The 18,091-nt window shown below is 38.9% G+C and overlaps 1 protein-coding gene across 2 annotated transcripts in view; it reads right to left on the bottom strand.

Annotated features, from left to right (window-relative positions):
• DGCR2 (DiGeorge syndrome critical region gene 2) overlaps nucleotides 1-18,091 on the bottom strand; it is a 45,142-nt gene that overhangs the window by 10,585 nt on the left and 16,466 nt on the right. For both annotated transcript variants that reach the window (XM_023937573.2, XM_023937574.2), the window contains exons 2-7: nucleotides 14,210-14,332; nucleotides 6,408-6,533; nucleotides 5,053-5,263; nucleotides 3,985-4,061; nucleotides 1,897-2,073; nucleotides 345-548 (exon numbers count right to left, since the gene is read on the bottom strand). In XM_023937573.2, the coding sequence (XP_023793341.1) occupies nucleotides 345-548; nucleotides 1,897-2,073; nucleotides 3,985-4,061; nucleotides 5,053-5,263; nucleotides 6,408-6,533; nucleotides 14,210-14,332 (918 nt within the window). The remainder of the gene's footprint in view (nucleotides 1-344; nucleotides 549-1,896; nucleotides 2,074-3,984; nucleotides 4,062-5,052; nucleotides 5,264-6,407; nucleotides 6,534-14,209; nucleotides 14,333-18,091) is intronic.

The following is an 18,091-nucleotide window of genomic DNA, read 5'->3' as shown; positions in this document are numbered from 1 at the left end:
ATGCTTAATTAATGCTCAAGAGAAAAGTGCTTTGTTTTCATGACAACTAAACATGACAAAGGAAATGTACCAGATGCTCTACTAAAAACCCACACTATTATCTCTCTCCAAATTGAAAATAAACTACTGCTTCTCCTTTCTAAGTAGCATCAGGGATAACTCATTTTTACCAGCCACAGCCTGAAGTGTTTCCTTTCCCATGATTTGAGACCTTTCCCCATGGGGTTGTTGTACCCAGCAATGTAGAGGCACTTGTGCTGTTTCAAACAAAGCTATACCCAAAGATAGCCAAGCTGAGCACTCAACTACTTTTTACTGACAAAACTGTAACAATAGAGTCTTACCTGGGTCTAAGCAGGTAAATTTGCAGCACTCCTTGGGGTCCTTGCGATACTGCTGACAGCCCTGGGGCCGCTCACACAGAGCAGCCACACACATCTCAGGTTCACCGTTGTGACACGTGCAGCTCAAACAGGGATCATTCCCTTTGGGAGTGAAATAGTAGCCTTCATCAACAATGTTGTCTTTGATATCAACACAAGTCTGGCCTAGGAAAGAAAAGCACATCAGTAACCACAGAATCCAGATTAATTTGTTGCATTAAGTGATTTGCAAACATAAGCAGACCACCAGTTAAAATCCAGGCCTTCACATTAAAGAAAGTGGAAAAGGGATCTCCAGGGAGTGGGAAAGATAATGGATGGTCTCCAGGGACACAGAGACGATTTTCAGCTCACTGACAAGGTGAGTTTTAGGTATTTAATGGAACTGACCCACTTCCAAGCATCCTCTCCAAGACAGAGGAAGGCAAATGGTCTCAGAAGCTTAATCTTAAAAAGCCTGCTGCAGCTCCCTTCCTCTTTCCTGGTATTAGGAAAAGCTGGATCTTTTCTAGACCAAATCTGAAGGCCTTTGAATGGGCCAGGACTTAAAAAGAAAGCCAGGCAATAGTACTTCCACTGTCCTAGCAGCATCCTGATCCCTGCCCAGCAAGGGAAGCTTAGCTGCATTTTGCCCACTGACCTAAAGGCAGGTGCCAAAACCAGAGAGAGAAAACAGTGCTGGAACCTGGCAGAGGGAGCAACTGCTCAGGGAGGATGGTCTGTCCCCTCCACCCTATGCACAGGTCAGCTGGAACGGTCCACAGGGAAGGTAAGACTGCAAGAGAGCTGAGGAAGTCTCCAGCTCAACCTCTGACCAAAGCAGGGTCAGCCATGACATCCCAATGGGCTGCTCAGGGTTTTATCTAACCTGGTCATAAAAACCTCTGAGGACAGAGGCTGCACAACTTCCCTGGCACTCAGTTGCACCCTTTATGACCCTCAAGTTAAACACCTTTTCTCCTTGCAATGAAGTACCATCTAGATCAGGTAACATTTAAGATTACCTGATAATACTGCAAATACCTCTGTTGGTATCAAGGGTTTTTGGAGTACAAGAATGCAAGACACAGAACAAAAGCCTTTTTTTCCCACCTTGAAGTCAGTGACCTTCACTTATCTTCACCTTCTAGTTCTAAAAGCCGACTGGAAAGAATTTAGTAGAATTTGCTATACTTTATATAAACCAGAAATAAGTGTTTCCTCATTTTAATGTAAAATTAATAACTTCAGAGCAATGTTTACTAATAAGGTATTTTAAAAACAAACCAACCAACAAAAAACTTTTTTGCCCAAATTTATTTTGGGACTGATACTGCTGCCTAATGATTTTTTTGTAAAACTCTACTGTGTGACAGCCACACATTATGATGCTCTTCTTCATTAAAAACAAGCAGAAATATAACTCCACCCTTTTTTTTTCTAATTCACTGGGCAAAAATTAGAAAGGGTAATGAAAAAATTTCCAGCTACTTATTGTATGCATATTTAAACACATGACACAGTTAACACTTACTCCTTTTGCAGAGGAATGAAGATTTCTCATAGCAGTTTTCAGCATACCAGCTGTGTAAACCGTGGTGCCGGAGGGTAGGAAAATGGAAACACTGGAGCTGAGCACAAAGAACGTTTTCCTTTTCAGACATAGCCGTACCAAAGATAGGGTCAGGGGGTAAAAACACTTCTGAAGAGCCTGGAATGAGATACATTGACATAAGCAGCCTATGGGTATGCAAAGCTCTAGAGAGGCTCTGTAACATCACCCATTCCACGCACACCAACTCCAATACAAAGAGTCCTCCAGCTTCAGCTCCCATTAGCAACGCTGCTCTGGGGAAAGGCAAACAGCTGGGAGGGAAGGGGTGACTCACACAGAAAAGAGGCTGCTGTTTTCAAAGTACTGGGTAATTCTGTCACTCTGAACCAGGAGAAGTGGTACTCCAACATCACCAGAGCTGCTTCACACAGCCCCAGGGGGTTTGCCTGACAATAGTTATACACCTCCTCAAACCACGCTCAGCTTGGTCACAGTTGCTACCAGTGGAGCAAGAACCCACACAGCAATCTTGTCCCTGGCACTCCACGCATCTCCAAAGTGCTTCCAAAGATGTGCATCCACCTGTGCAGCCCCCACAGAGCCCTTCCATGCTTGGGGGGGATGCACTAAGGCATCCACAGTTTGGTCCTTTCAACTCATGAAACAGCATCCTGATCATCTCCAAACAGTGCAAAAAGTGTTGAGGGCATTTTCTGGAGGGCTTATGTTCCACATGTCACAACAATAAATTAAAATTTTCAAGCTATAAATCACTTTTCAAACAGGTATTAGGAATTCAGTCTGCCTCAATACAAGCCTAAAAAGAAATTTTCACAAACTACTGAATGTAACTATGTACTTTATTTCATAGAGGCATCTCTTTATTGAATATAAACCTTGAAAACAGAAGATTATTTAGTATTGAGAAGGCTTAAATTTATATAATGCATCAAATTAAATAAAACTAGTAAGAAAGTTATGATGATTTTTCTGTAATTCATGCCTGTAATTCATGTTGCAACCACTCTGTCAGCAGATGGCAGTGCAGTCAGCTTTCCAAAAAGCAAAGAAAGGTCCTTTTAAGGAGAATCTTTGTATTCATGTGTCAAAGGAAGTATTTTTCTAGACCAAACTGAAAATTCTGATCATAATTATGTGTCTGTACCTAAAGGAAAGTTTTCCTTATAGATTTTCCATGGATACTGCAAACTATGCATGAGAAAAAAAACTATTCAGATTAGTTTTCAAATGCTACACTGGAACTCACAGTGCAGATGCTTAAAAAAACACCTCTCTTACAAACTTTCCATTACCTAAACCAGTGCAGGAATTAGACAGGCAACTGTACACATAAGAGTTCATATGATGACTTTAACTAAACTCTCAACTGAATTAGCTAAAAATAAAAGGTGTAGAAGCATAACTTTGTATTTTCAGCAGAGGGAGCTGCTTGTTTTGCAATTGAAAGGGTTTAGCCAATGATGCCCATCAAATTAACCTTCAGTTTTTCATATAAAATGAGATATATTTCTGGGATTATGCAAATTCTGACATGATTTTAGTAAACTATCTGAGATACTTTAAAAAGAAAAAAATCTGTATAAATTCTGCAAAATTCAAGTGTGCTGTTTTAGTATATAAAATTCTACCAATTCCTAAGACGTTAAAACTTCCAAACATGCTTCATTGGTCTGCAAATACTAGAACCAGGAATCAGCAGTTCATCTAAACACCACAAAGAAGGAGAAATTACAGAGTAGTTTCCCATCTCTCAACTTAATCAAGGGGAAAGCCCAAATAAACTGACACATGTTCTTTCCATGCCAATGTGAAAACCCATAAAACTTCTTAAACTTTAAAATAAGATGCGTGTTTAGTATTAAAATCTTCCACTTCTGCCCTATAAAGAGAAGCAGTTCACCTACACTATTTCAATACCATCAGTGAAAGAATTCATGTTGTTCTTGCAAATCATATTCATGCTTTAATATGTTGTTCTTGCAAATCATATTCATGCTTTGATAGTTTCCATGGGCACTGAACTAAGCAGTAATTTGAGAGACTCACCTTTATAAGCTACTTCCCAGTGACCTTCCAGAGAGTGATTTCGATTGGTGATCACATACTGATATCCCACCCAGAACCTGCAAAACAAAAATTAAATTACAGTCTAAAGATACAGGCCAAAACCACAGTAACAAATTAAATTACACAGAATCTTCTAATGTCTTCATATGTAAAAGCTAATTTTCAAAACATTCTGATGACATTTTCCTTATCTTTCTGGCCCATACATTGGCCATGTAGACAGACTACAGCTGAGGAACAGAGGAAAATACTTGATAAAATATCTGGTGATTTTCTAGATTTACAAATTATAACTGACTGTGTCTTTTATTTCTACTCATAAGCAGCACCTTATTCTGTTGTCATGGCAGCACATCAGTATCTCAAACCCAAAAATCACACAAGCAGCATCCAGAAGTCAAGTATCTCTGAACATAAACAACTTAGGTCAGACTGCTCTGGATCAAAGCATTGAACTCTCCAGAGACAGAAATACACCATTACTCAGCCACTCCTGGTGACCTGTCATGGCAGCCTGCGAGTGACAAAAATCCTACACGTAGAAAAAGAAGGAATTGTTTGTTGTGAACTAACAGAATGAAATGTCTAAAGCTACCCAAACACGGTAAGTGCAACTCAAAATGCCTTTTTACTTTATTCCTATCTCAAAGCTGCTCTTTGTTAGAGCTACAGGAACTTAATGGAAATCAAAATGTTGTTGAAAAATTTAAATAATTATTTCTGTACAAGGTAGTGCAGCAGTAATCATTGTTAAATCCACCTTCCCTGACACAGTTCAAGAATACCTGTACATTGCTAAGATAAGCTGAAGATAAGAAGACTGCTGATAAAGAGACTCTGCTGAATTGAATTATCTGCTAATATTAATTAAAACATAAAATGGAGATGGTGCATTGCCAATCAGCCAACCAGCACGTTCATACTGGTTTATTCACCTGATGTCAATTCTGCCATTAGATTTTCTACACAAACTGAACCACCAGTATTTGTACCACACAGAAACCATTCTCTGTAATGTGAGATCTTTGTCCTTTTCTTCCTACTCACCTACGCTGGTCCTTCCTTACAAATGTTTTTTCTTCCAAGTCCCACTCCTGTGCCAGGATGAACCTCAGCTCCTGGTCTGCGGTGAAGGTGGCGAGGGATCCGTTCACCCGCTGACATGTCTGCACAGCGTCCCAGTAGTTCTCCCCATTTAAATACACCTTGTAACAGCTGGCTGTGCCCTCATAGTGGTGCCATCCTGTTGGGCACTTTCCTAGGAAACATGAAGAATAGAAGGGAAACCATTCCCCCCAAATTAGGATCTTTAAGATAACGCATCCTAATCAATAATCACTGGGATGTGTACACACAACAGTGTGCACACTTCACCTCTGGAGGAGGAGGTGCACATATTACAGATCCCTATAGATTTACTTTACTACAGTTTCTGATAAATGTTGATTTTTTTTTTTACATGTTTTTAAAAAGATGAAGCTCCTACTAAAGTTCCATCACATTGTCACAGCCTTTAAAATTTTAAATTAAGACTGACCATCTACTGCAGAAGACATTTGCCTGCACATATGTATAAAACAAATTTGATCAATCCATGCAAAAACAAGCAGTACAAAAACCCCAGAGGTAGCCAATTTAATGACTGTGTCTTTCTACTAGGTAATTAGCAATACATACAACTGGTTGTGAAGTTTTCAAGCTACTCTAACAGTCTCAACAGTATTCACAGAATCCTGCTCCCAGAGTCAATCACTGAAGATGACAGAAGTTCTGGGGAAATTCTTGATTGCTTTGGAAAAAGCATCACTGTAAAGCAGATCTTTAGGAAGTAAGAAGGTGATGGTGTGAACTGCTGTTTCTGCTTTCTCTCAACTCAACTGAGGGAACTTGAAATAAAAGCCTCGAGGCATTTCTGGATGAAACAGGCCCATGCGCTTTTGACCGACATTCCTGGAGGTGATGGGTTCTTAACAGAGAGAACCATAGGACAGGAGGATGACATTTAAAATAGATGTGAAATATGATTTTAGCACCTGCACTATTAATTTTGCATTACCTAAGAAACTTAAAATTCAGAAACTGTTTTCTGTTCATTGCAATTCACAGTTCTGATCTCAAGCCTCTTTATTCTGTTTTCTGTAACCGCAATGAGTTGTAAGAGAAAATTGCAACTCTGTTTTCACAAAAAGAGGATTAATAGGGACATAGCATTCTTTGCATGTCCTGGTCTACTATATAAACCATGCAGGACAGATATAAAAGAAATGCACAAACACCTGAAATAGCACCACATGTCAAAGTTTGGTCAAAAAGCTATGCAAGAGCTTTTTCATTTAAAAATAGTCTAAATTTCTAAATTAATTAGCAGAAAGATGGCCCAGATTTTCCAGTCTGCAACTTACTGCTAAAGCGGACAGGCTGTGCCACGTTGACGGTGTGGAAGCGGGTGGTCTCTCCTCCTCTCCCTCGATTGTGCCTTGAGTCCACATTCTCCTTCCCATGGTAAGTTCGCTGGTCCCCTGTCAAGCCTGGGGACCAGGAGGAATAGTTAATAGTGGTGAAAGATGCAAGCAAAGGCAGATTTCATTTTATTAAACTTTCTCTGGGCTTTAATTCAAGACATATGTGATACATGACTCGGGTAAGCAAAGGTGGCAGGTTCCTGCAATAACAGCTTGGCCATTTTACTCAGCAGGTAACTGAAATACCTTCAACTGAAAAGAACCAACAAGCCATTACATGAGCCGTGCAGGGTAAACTAAGTATTTTGGGAGATTCTCACCAGCCTGCAATTGTACACAGGACCTGCTGCTCATCATTTCAACTGCTGCAGCAAATGCATCATCCCCATTGTATCTGCTCCTGTTTACAGAACTACCCACTTTCCAGCTGCTTTGTTCCTCAGCTGTGTTCAAGGACATAAGACAACTCCTCCAATACATTTTCCAACACATGCTCTGAGATGTAGGATGTAATTAAAACCAGGAAAGGAGACACAGCTTCAGCCAGAAAAACAAAGCTTTTTTATTCACTCTCAAGCTTCTAAAGGAAAAGTTAGTTGATGACTCCTGAAATAAACCCCCACACCCCCTCATCTCAGTGTCAGGGTTAACAGGTGTACATGACAACTGGATTCAGTAAGTTAGGACAGTGTAAGGTGTTATTCAAGAAAAGGGACTGGAGGGCTCCATGTGCCTACCAGGAGTAAATAAGGAACACCCAATTCAGGTGGAGGCAATGCAGGGTGGGCCATAGCCAGCAAAACTGGCAGGTTCCTAAGCAGGAAGGCTGGCACAGCAGTGGGGAGAAACCATAGAGAAGAATGGAGAAGGGCACCAAGAAAGATTATTGTGGAAACAACAGATTAACCTTAAAAAGAGAAAAACTAAAAACCCAAGAGTGTAAGTGTTTTAAGTACCTACTTGTAAGTTACTTACTACTACTAGATGTTATAGAAGGTAATAGGATTTAACCAGCACAGAACTATGTAGATACTAATTTCTATATAAAAAATCTGCTTATTTTCCTTTAAAGCTGATTAGGTCCATTTAGCCTTCCTAAACCAAACAAACTAAGTCATGATCCCAAATAAAAGAAGCTACACAGTCTTCCTCAACAGTCTTGTTTAACTACATCTGTTTGAAATATATACAAAACCACGTCAATAGAACCTTCTCTTTTCGGACTATCTTTGGAAAGCAAGAGGTCCACAGCAATTACATGATAATTTAACAGTTGCAGTATGTTCAGTGCATTACCTGGGGAAAGACCTCCACAAGACCCAACACCAAACAGTGCACTCCTTGGAACAAATGTAGGCACTGATGAGCAAAAAAAAAATCGCTAGCTGGAGCTCAGGAACAGCAGAGTCACTTTGCATTCATCTGGCTCTAGCATACTGAGTTTGCCCTGGGTTAATGGGATAAGCAAGGACTATTTAATTATCACGTTATCCTAGGAATTACATGTCTACAGAGATCACCCATTAAGGAATGGCTGTGCATAATACACTCGCATGGCCTTACAGGAATAAAGCAGCTATCTAAGAATATGCTATCTATCACAGGCAAGAAGTCAGTGCCAAGAAATTCAGACAGTGTTCATTTCAAAGGAAACAAAATGGTAAAATAATTTGACAGTGAAGATTACTGATTTTTTATTACTTTAAAGGCTAATCTATTTTTAGTTTTAGAATCTGTTTTTAATCCTAATGGTTCAGTAGCACTATTTACACTGTGATTTTCAGAGCGATACTGAGACACTAAAAAAATCAAATCTTCAATTATAGCAGGACTTTAAAAATAACACTAACTAATGTGGAATGCTTTATCAAATTCTACTGAGCTCAGCATGGGGAGCTCTATTTTCCCATGGCATTAAGTGGTAACAGCTAAACCTAAAGAACCAGTCAGAACCAAACACATGAAGAATCAATTGCCTTTCAGAAGTGAGAGCAGATGCAGCACCATATGGCTGACCCTCCACAGCTAAACAGAACGCCCACGAGGACTTAACAATTTATCTCCCACAGGAATGAAACAAAAGTTCACAGGTTTTAACATGCAAGGTTAAGGAAGGGTTACACAGGTTAACATGGTAAATTAACAGAATTTATGTCAGATGCTTTGAAAAATAGCTACACAGATCCCACACAGAGAGAGTTCCATCAGTCCACACCCAGGAAGCAGAACTCATTCCTTCCTCAGCATCTGCCCTTGTCAGCAGATTCGCTGCTGAAACCAGGACTGAAGTGGCATAAAGCAGCCACCAAGTCCAGTGGTATCAGCTGCTTAATAAACTGGGAGCTCTTCAAATATTAAATTGCTTCTATTTGACCTGAATATCTGTCTCCCAAGAAAAGCATCGATGACAACTTTTTCCAGGGTAATAAAGAGACACTAACAAGCCTCTAAGTCACTTGACTGCCATGAAAAGCTGTTGCAGATTCTGGTGGCAAAGGTGTAATTGGACTGGTTTTCTATTTAACTTTTACAACACTCTGTGGAAGAATTTTCCATGTACTTTGCTGTCCCTACTTCCTTTTTACAAATAATTTTATCTTTAAAAATAGAGTGCCATGCACTCATCTTTAGATAACAACTCAGAAGATCAGAACCTAACCATGTTTGAGTGTTTCACAAAGAAAAGGCCATCATTTCCAGTGCTTACATGCACACTTCATATACTGAAAGCAATGCCATTTCAGAAAATCAGTTATATTCCAAGATCTTTATTCTTCTAAATACTACAACCACAGGCAATAACAGCAACAGTGGTATTTTCACTAGCCAAGAAAGATATAGATCTGTTTCTCTGACTTCATATAATTACTCCAGAAATGTCATTTGCTGGCTAGTTGGTGCAGAAAATGAACTCATGGGGCACTATTTTTTTTCACCCTTCAAATATTAGTGTGGTGAACACAAGCATCCTCCAGTCTGTTTCCCAATGGATCCAGTCATGATTAGTATTCACCCAGCTCCTTCCAATTTGGAGTTGCTATCTAATTCAGTCCAGCACAATTATAGTCTAACTATAGGGCTATACATCAAGAGAAAGTTGTCCAACAGTGGTGATTCTGTGGCTATTTTCAGTTATTTAAAACTTGAAGCAACCAATTCAGAATGGAAGTTTGCCATGCTGACAGCTCCTTCTACCTTTTGGAAAACTTCTGTGTCATACATGTCAAGTCACTCAAGCAAAATCCTTCAGAAGGATGGAGGTACTATGTCAAATGATGCCAAAATTAAACTGCTTGTGAAGCAACCAGATCTTGCCATATCTTATTAGTACCAAGATTTGAGTTGCTCCTGTTTAAACACACAGATTCTCAACATTTGCATAAAAGCTGCCTTGTCTCCTAAGCTTCAAATCTTCTGACCAGCATATTCCCTACTGAAAGCTTAGAAAGCTTCTAATTCCATCGGGTAATTTGAGAGGTGAGAGAACTTCAAGATTAAGTCCAGTTTTGTCCCTCGGTATTTGGAAATATAGTTCAGAAGCTCCTAGAGAGGAATGACTCTTCTCAGATCAAGCAGCTCCATGCTGTGTGTTATCAACTGTATTGTGCTAGGATATCAATGCCAAGCAAGAACAGCATCCTGCTGTGCTGAGTGCTATTCAGGGTAATGGACTGGCAGAAAACAGCTTATAATTTAAACATCATGAGGGAAGGTAAAAAAAATAGGAGTTCAGGAAGGGCTCAGGAAAGGTGTGGAAATGCTTAGAGGTTTTTATCATTAATACCTAGCTTTTAAAAAGGAGATGTACTAAGAAGTGCACAAATGTCAAGAGTCACTTCAACCATACAAAATATCCTTGGTGAAACAAAACACAAAGCTGTTTTTGATCACAGGTTGCTGCAGCTGCTGCTTCATCAGAAGGGAAAGATGTAAAACTGATATGGATAGGATTTTATGAAGGGCACTCAAATTTAAGACATCCATTCTCATTCAAAGTCAACAGAAAAAAAAAAAATCAAGCCTGCAGTTTGGGAGGAAAACACAGCCAGAGCTATACTAAACCCTTCTCTGCTCAGCCTTCTGACAATGAGTTAGACCAGAAGGCCTGCAAAGAAGGTAGGATATCTGCAGAAGCTGATCTGATATTCTGGTAGAAGCAAAGCTGGAAATCCAATAAGCAGTAAAAGGTAAACTGCAGATCCCTTCCCTCTTACAGGTTTAAATACAGAACTTTGATAAAGGTGAAAAAATTGTTTCTACTTCGCTTGTGTAGAAACACGAGAGAAAGTGATTAGTAATAAAAAATTCCCATTTGTAAAAGTCCTTGTTTAAGATATTAATGCCTGTTTCTACCAGTTCATAGAATACATCACTTTGGTGTATTCTAAATATTGACCACTTTGGTCTTTCTATGTACTCTAAATCCTATTTTTCAGATCAATTACAGTTGACATGGAAGAGTCCACAAATTTCTTTAAGCTCCACTGCTTAAGTCACAGGCACATGCTACATAACAAACCCTCCCAGAACTTTTAGTATTGCTCACAAAAGCAAGCAGCCACTGCTTTTAGTCTATCAGAGAGATGAATTGAGGGTAATCACTGCTGCAGATTCCACTGACACATGGTGCATAGTGGGAAGGGCAGGGGAACAGTACTTTACACATGACAAATTTGGGACTGAAAGAAATTCCATGTTTTAAAGGAAAAAGGTCATTGTGACAAGAGACAGTAAGAATAAAAACAGCTATAATGACAATCTTCAGAGAAATAAAGCAAAAAATAAGCATCTCACACACTTATTCAGATTGTCAATGAATGAAATGTCTTACTTAATTGTGTTCTGAAAAAAAATGCCAGAAGAAATTCAAACAAAAAGCCTTACAATTTGGAATGTTTCTTGTACTTCAGCCAATACACGATTACCAAACTAATTTATTAATTATGGATCCTCTTCTTTTAATAGGACCTTTGTTATTAACACAAATGAAGTTAAGCCTAAAAAAGGTGAACCAACAGTGGCAAACAACTTACAATGGCTTTGTAATAAACCTTTTGAAACACCAACATGACTAAGTAGTCACTGAAACACACTTAACAGCACCACAAAACCCTAATTCACTGCACTGATCTCTTCCGAGTTGCTCATTTGGAGTGTGCCATTAGTGGCTCAAAGGCTGAAGATTAACAAGCTTCCCAACTAGATTCAGGGCCCTTTCTTGCAAGTTTTCTTTTCATGCTTCAGAGAGTTTTCATGCCTTTTAATTTAAAGATACTGTAATTCTCCAAGTTTCACAAGTCCAGGTGGCTTCACTAACTAGCTCTTTTAGTGTTCAGCCTTGTCTTTATTGAAGGGAAGAACTTTTAATTAAAGTATTTACATTTAGCTGAATCATCACACAACTGCTCATCTAATCCAAAAGTATTTTCTAAATTTAAAGCTGCATCATTTCTTGTTAATTCAGTGGCCAAAGAAGAAAGTTGCCACTCCTGAGTATGACTATGTTACTATTATTAGTAGCATTAGCTCCACAATCAGTGTCCCAAGACAGTCTCTCCTGTGACTCGTCACGTATGTATTGCTTTCCTCAACACAAGCACACTGTGCTCATCCAAACGGATTCTGTCCTCAGGTTTACTTTCATTGATGCTACTCCTCTTCATGCTCCAACAGAGCATTCCCATGCACACCAACCTCTCCTTATTCTTGACAGCTATGAATAACACCTACCCTTCAACACCCATTGCAGGTCACGATGCAATCCCACCAAGTTTTTTGTTACAAGTAGAATAGTTTTTACATCCTACACCGGTAGCTCTTGTTCCTCTGGTTTGCTGGCTGCACTCCTCGCATTACTGTGCAAATATCTCAGTTCTTTCACAAACACCACACCTCCTCTCTGGCTGTTTTACTGAGCCTTTTCACCAATTACTTATCTAATTACTCCTCTCATCAAGTGAAATACTTTCCTTCTCTCTGCTGTCCAGCATTTTTCCCTTTGGTATTTACAGATGTTATTCTTCTCTTCCTGCACACAGACATGGTGGTGAATCAAGTCTCTCCCACATTTCCTTTCTTTAACCTTCAAGTTCTTCATCATGTCAGGCTAGACAGTCCAGTGAGACCTGCACCCCAAACACAACACCAGAACCTATGTATTGAGAAATGTTACTCCTATATAATCCTCCTCCTATCCATATACCAAACATTCTTTGGAACTCCAGTCCCTAGTCAACACCATCCTGGTGCATATTCCAGGCAACAACTTAAGTTGCTGACTAATACATCAGGAACAGAAGATAAAAATAGTTTTCTACTAATGTGGAAGTTCAATTGTTCCCACAAGCAAAGTCTTCAGTGCTTTTTGAGTAAATCTGAATAAGAACACGACTCTGCCTTCCCCCAGACACTGAATTCCATCATACCCCAGAATTTTATTAAGTCCATAGCTTTTTTCACATTTGGCCAAAGTTAGCTAAAAAGGAAGAATAACAGCACAAATATAAAAGCAATTTACTTTAGGACATCCACATTGTAAAGAATATCCTTAAACAGACTATCAATAGCACAGCTTAATTTTCAATGTCAGAAAAAACTACTGACTGTTTTTCCCCTTTGCTGCACATTCACACACACAAACTAACAAAAATTTTTCTTAAAAGAGCACTGACATTCTTTTAATTATTTTTCCATAGTACTCATTGGGGAGAAGGCTAGCTCTAGCACAGTTTCAAAGCTTGTGTGTTAGATTTATTTCTCTAATTCCTTTATATAATATGAATATCTAGAAGTTTGTTGCAATAAAACATCAATGTTATTATTTTGTAGCACCTCTAAAATAACTAGGGACTCAGAATGATGACAGACTGAATGCTGTTAAGGTAATGACACAGAGTTCACGTGATTCTCTGCCAAGAAAATTAAGTAGTTCACTGGCAAAGAACTTCTTAAAACAGTTTTTAATGTAATTTAGTCATTCTGTAAAGATAGTTTTGAATTGTGTCACAGTTGAATTCATGCTTTCAGATACCTGTCTCATTGCTCTCAACAGAAAAAAAAAAAATTACAGGCCACTTCACTCTTAAGATACACTGTAAGACATGTACTAGCCTGAACAACTGAGAATATTCAAAATTGTGATTGTACAGTCACAATATTTCTTTGCTTGTTTTTAAGCACAGTTCAGTATCCAGTAGCTTTAGCAGAGATCCCCTGCTGGTGACAGGCTCCTCAAAGCATATGGTCACAGGACCTTATGAAGTGCAAATACACCAGCTTGTCTGGCAGAACAAAGTTCTCTACTTAAGCACAAGAAGCATAATCAGAACAGGGAGCAATGAAACAAACTCTCTACCCAAGTCCAGCAATGTCACCCAGCACTGTCTGACTGATATACAACCTAATCAGTAATTCCAATTAACCACAGGCTTATGTGTCATTTCAGTTTAACTGCAACATTGTTTCCTTGGCAGAAGTCTCTTTTTAGACCACAAACTCTCCTCATCTTCAGGATACCTGTTCTGACCGTAAGAATGGAAGGATAATTCAGACAAGCAAAAAACTGTTTGTGGCATTAGTTGCTAAAAATGAAGAGAAGCCAACTTAGTCTTTCTTAATAATGGGTACAGTTCTACCAATCGATCACCAATTTCAAATAAAAATAACCAAACAACCTGGAAGAGTCAAAGTACTGCTGCAAAGTAAGCTGGCACAGGGCTGAGCACTCTCTTAGATTTGCTTACCCGGGCAGTCAACTTCATCGCTCTCGTCCTCGCAGGTGGGCCATCCATCACACTGCCAGTTTGAAGGGATGCACTGAATGGTTCCACTCCGACACGCAAACTGCCCTGGGGTGCAGCGGAGCTCTGGGAAAAGAAGAAAAACAATCGTGCTTTGTTTGAAATGTTATTTATTCTTGCAAATTTATACACAATATTCATCATCTGTCGTGCAATGGATCACTGAAGCTTAATGGACAAAATCTCTGATTAACTCAGCCGGTTAAAAACTCCTTCAGATCACTTCATGTCCTAAACTGCATGTTTGTGGTTTTAACAGACAGAAGGGTATGGAAAATAATTCTCTCAAGACATCCAAGGTGAAAACCTTCCTGATAAAGATAGCCTGTGAGCAGCTATTACCACAGCATTACCCATTTACTTCTTGTGGGGCACTGAGGAGTGCTTGTTCAATTTTCTCAGAGCTTAAATTCAACAAAAATATGTTTTGATAGTTACATGCTACATTATGCAACAGCTTCAGAATCCTATTTCCATTCTAATCACTGTGTATGCCAGAACCCACTAGACTTGCACAAATGTCCAGTCTGATTTAGAGACATTTCACAGAACTACTTGTAAAACGGTATCTATATCCATGAAGCTGTTTTCACTTTCTAGCTTCAGCTATTTTGTAGAATTTCTCCACGTGAACATATCCTTTACTAGAAACTGTCACTACCTGCAAACATGTAGCTCCTGCTTCTGTGAGTTCACTGCCTACTTTCCATCATTACATTGTCACACCTAATTAGCATTACAAAAAGTACAACGTTTTAAAACCCATTTTTTTTCAATTCCATCTATCAGATGTCAGAACCTAGTAACTCAGCTTCATTTTCTGTCCCTCAAAACATTTTGCACGGAAGAAAAAGGTCTGTCTACAAAACTGAACAATTTTAAGCTTGTTCACAGCTGTTCTGCCAATGCCAACACCATCCACAGGCTCACTTTTTCACCTGACCATCACTGTCCATCTTTCTTCTAGACAGTGGTTGTCAATTTCCCAACCATTGTTTTGAGCAATTTAGCACATTTTTCTCTCAGTGAGCTGCACTAATCCCACGCAATTTATGTCTACAGAATGAGCACCTTTTTAAATAGAAAAAAAAAAAAAAAGTTTATATGTAAAATATACAGGTATGCATTCTCTCATCCACAGTTTACAAAGTAAGAGCAGACTGTAAATGCAATTGTTACTTCTTGAAACACACGTCTAAGCTAAATCAAGAGGTCACATTTAAGTGCTCAAACAACATGACTGGGCATAATAAACCCAGTCATCAGGGCACTCTCAATAAAAGCCGTACACATACACCTAGTAATTGGTATAACATATTGATAACAGGCTTCTAATTTGATGTTAGACTAAAATCCAGTCCTACTACTGGTTCCTCTATAAAGCACAGACCTGCTCTTCTAGAAGAATAAAAGCAGGCACATCCTCTTAGCAACCACCTACTCAGAGCAAACATTCAGGTCACAAGATGCTAAGAACTCACACAGACCTGCCAGACTACTGACGGCAACAACAGACCTGACAGAACAAGAGTGTTCTCACCCATTCAGAGATTTATTCAGCCCAAACAGCTAACAGAGAGTGAGCACAGGGGAAATGGGAAAAAACCAGAAATTATCAGTCATAATGACATCCCCCTTAGAAAAAAAAATATGAAATAATTTATTTAGCCTGAAGAGGGAAAGGGGAATTAAAACAGTTGGGAGGGGGTGTTAAAAAAAAAAGGAGGAAAAGCTTTGCTTGCCCAATATAGTGAGAGAAAATTTAAAAATCTATCTTTAAGCTAAATAATTTCAAGAGTAATATCTATGAGTTAATTAAATCTCCTTCTAACTTAGAGGAAAAAACGCAACAACACACAAACCACCAAATCAAACAAATACAAAACCTCAATCTGAAATGAAAAGCATTCAGATTTCAAGTCCACAGAAAAGTACCATTTTAGAAATCATTGCAGCTTCTTTCACCACTTTTGCACAAGCTCAGGATGCAGTGGGAGGTTCCTTAGAAAGTCTTGCTACTCCAGTTTCAAATACAGAATTTACACTGGAGCCTGTGGTAGATCTTTTAACACATCAAAGGCTATTCTCAGTCCATCTCCAGGTTTCAACTGCATCCACCCGTAGTTATGGCAAAATTCAATACTTTAAAATAAACCTGATTTTTTCTTTTACTGCTTGACTTCAATGGAATTCACAGATACACTTTGTGAACAAAGTTATCCTGCAGCCTTCTGGTTTCACAGGCAGCATTCACCAGGAATGCCAACCTGCACATGGGAAAAACAGTCAAGAATACTTTTGTCTGTCTGCAATTTCATACATGCTATTACTATTTTATGTACAATTATATATGACTGGTTCAGATAAAAGGATGACTCCATCTCAGTATTATGGGCATTAAAAAAATGCCAGCTACATGCTGTAATGTCATTACTTCCTGTATTATAGACACTCCTCTCTGAAGAATGTGGATACATGGAAGAGTACAAAACATTTATATTAAAACACCTTTCAGACCAGCTGTACCATTGTTCCCAATGGAGATCATGCTGTCAGATGCACTAATTATTTCAGACCAAGGAACATGAACTGCTACGCAACTCTGCTGCAGAAGGCAGAAATGTGACACGAAGAAATACTGTGAAATTAAAATCTCTGTCAATAAGCCCTCCTGAGCTATCCCAACCCAGAGCCATCAGCAGTAAGTTACAGACATAAAAAAAGATGGAAGACTATAACAAATCTGTAAGATATTAACCAAGGAATGGAGATATTTGGTAGAGGCAAGGGTACAGAGGGTATGTGCTGATCAAGAACCCTGTGAACATCTCACATCAGTAGCCCATTTTTAACTTAAAACAGCAAATAAATTAAAACATATCAAGCCCATCTCTACCACAGAAAAGGCAAGTCACACTACCAGCAGCAGGGCAAGAGTCAGGAAGATGTATGAGCAGTACTGAAAAGTACATTATGTGACCATCCATCTTTCCTGGAATGCAAGTAATCACTTAACACATGGCCAGACTTTGTACTTTCCAGGAGTGTGGTAAATAAAAACTATTTCTTCATCCATATATTTTAAGTTCTTTTGAAGAATAGCAAAGATTTCAAAAATATCAGTCCATTTCTGTCCTTAAAGCCAGATATCCCTCACAGTTCACAGATGTTGACGGTAACTCACAGTAAGAAAGGATCAAGAAAGTAACTTAAACTGTCTCCTCTTCACAGCACTAAATCCATACTTTCCACCAGATATTAAATGCAGAAACATATTTTCAAATATTCTAATTAGTAAATACGAAATGGCACAAGTTCAGCTAAGAGCAAGCAGCTGTTGGAGCAGAAGTACAAGACATTAAGCCAAGGGCATCAACAATTGCGTCGAAGTGAAAATGTGGAAATGCAACCTCCCCCAGTGTTCACGTACAATGTGATAAGTGACATCAGCAGTATTATGATTCACATGGGCAATTCTAACATAAAAGGCTTCTTTTTCTTTTAGAGATCAGATGCAGTCTTTGCTATGCTACAGGATGAAATTTAGAGCACTGAAATCTTATTGCAGAGCAATTAAATTCATCTGGCATTTGCTGGGAAGAAAGGAGACAACTAAAACACTGAAAACAGCAGCAATTGTAGTTTTTGCACTATACAGAGTATAAACTTACGAAACATCGCAAAGTTCAGGCAATGTGAGAACATGAAAACACTTGAAGCAGTGAGGTGTCATGATAGTCTCTTCATTTCACTATCTCAAAACACTTCTACAACATTAACCCTCAACAATCTTACCAACCAATGCATCCTCTGCCACAATTACAA

Source organism: Cyanistes caeruleus, chromosome 18 (assembly GCF_971803275.1).
Source record: "Cyanistes caeruleus chromosome 18, bCyaCae1.hap1.1, whole genome shotgun sequence".
Classification (NCBI taxonomy): domain Eukaryota; kingdom Metazoa; phylum Chordata; class Aves; order Passeriformes; family Paridae; genus Cyanistes; species Cyanistes caeruleus.
Note: the sequence above shows the minus strand (reverse complement) of the source record. Positions and strands in the feature narration are given on the sequence as shown.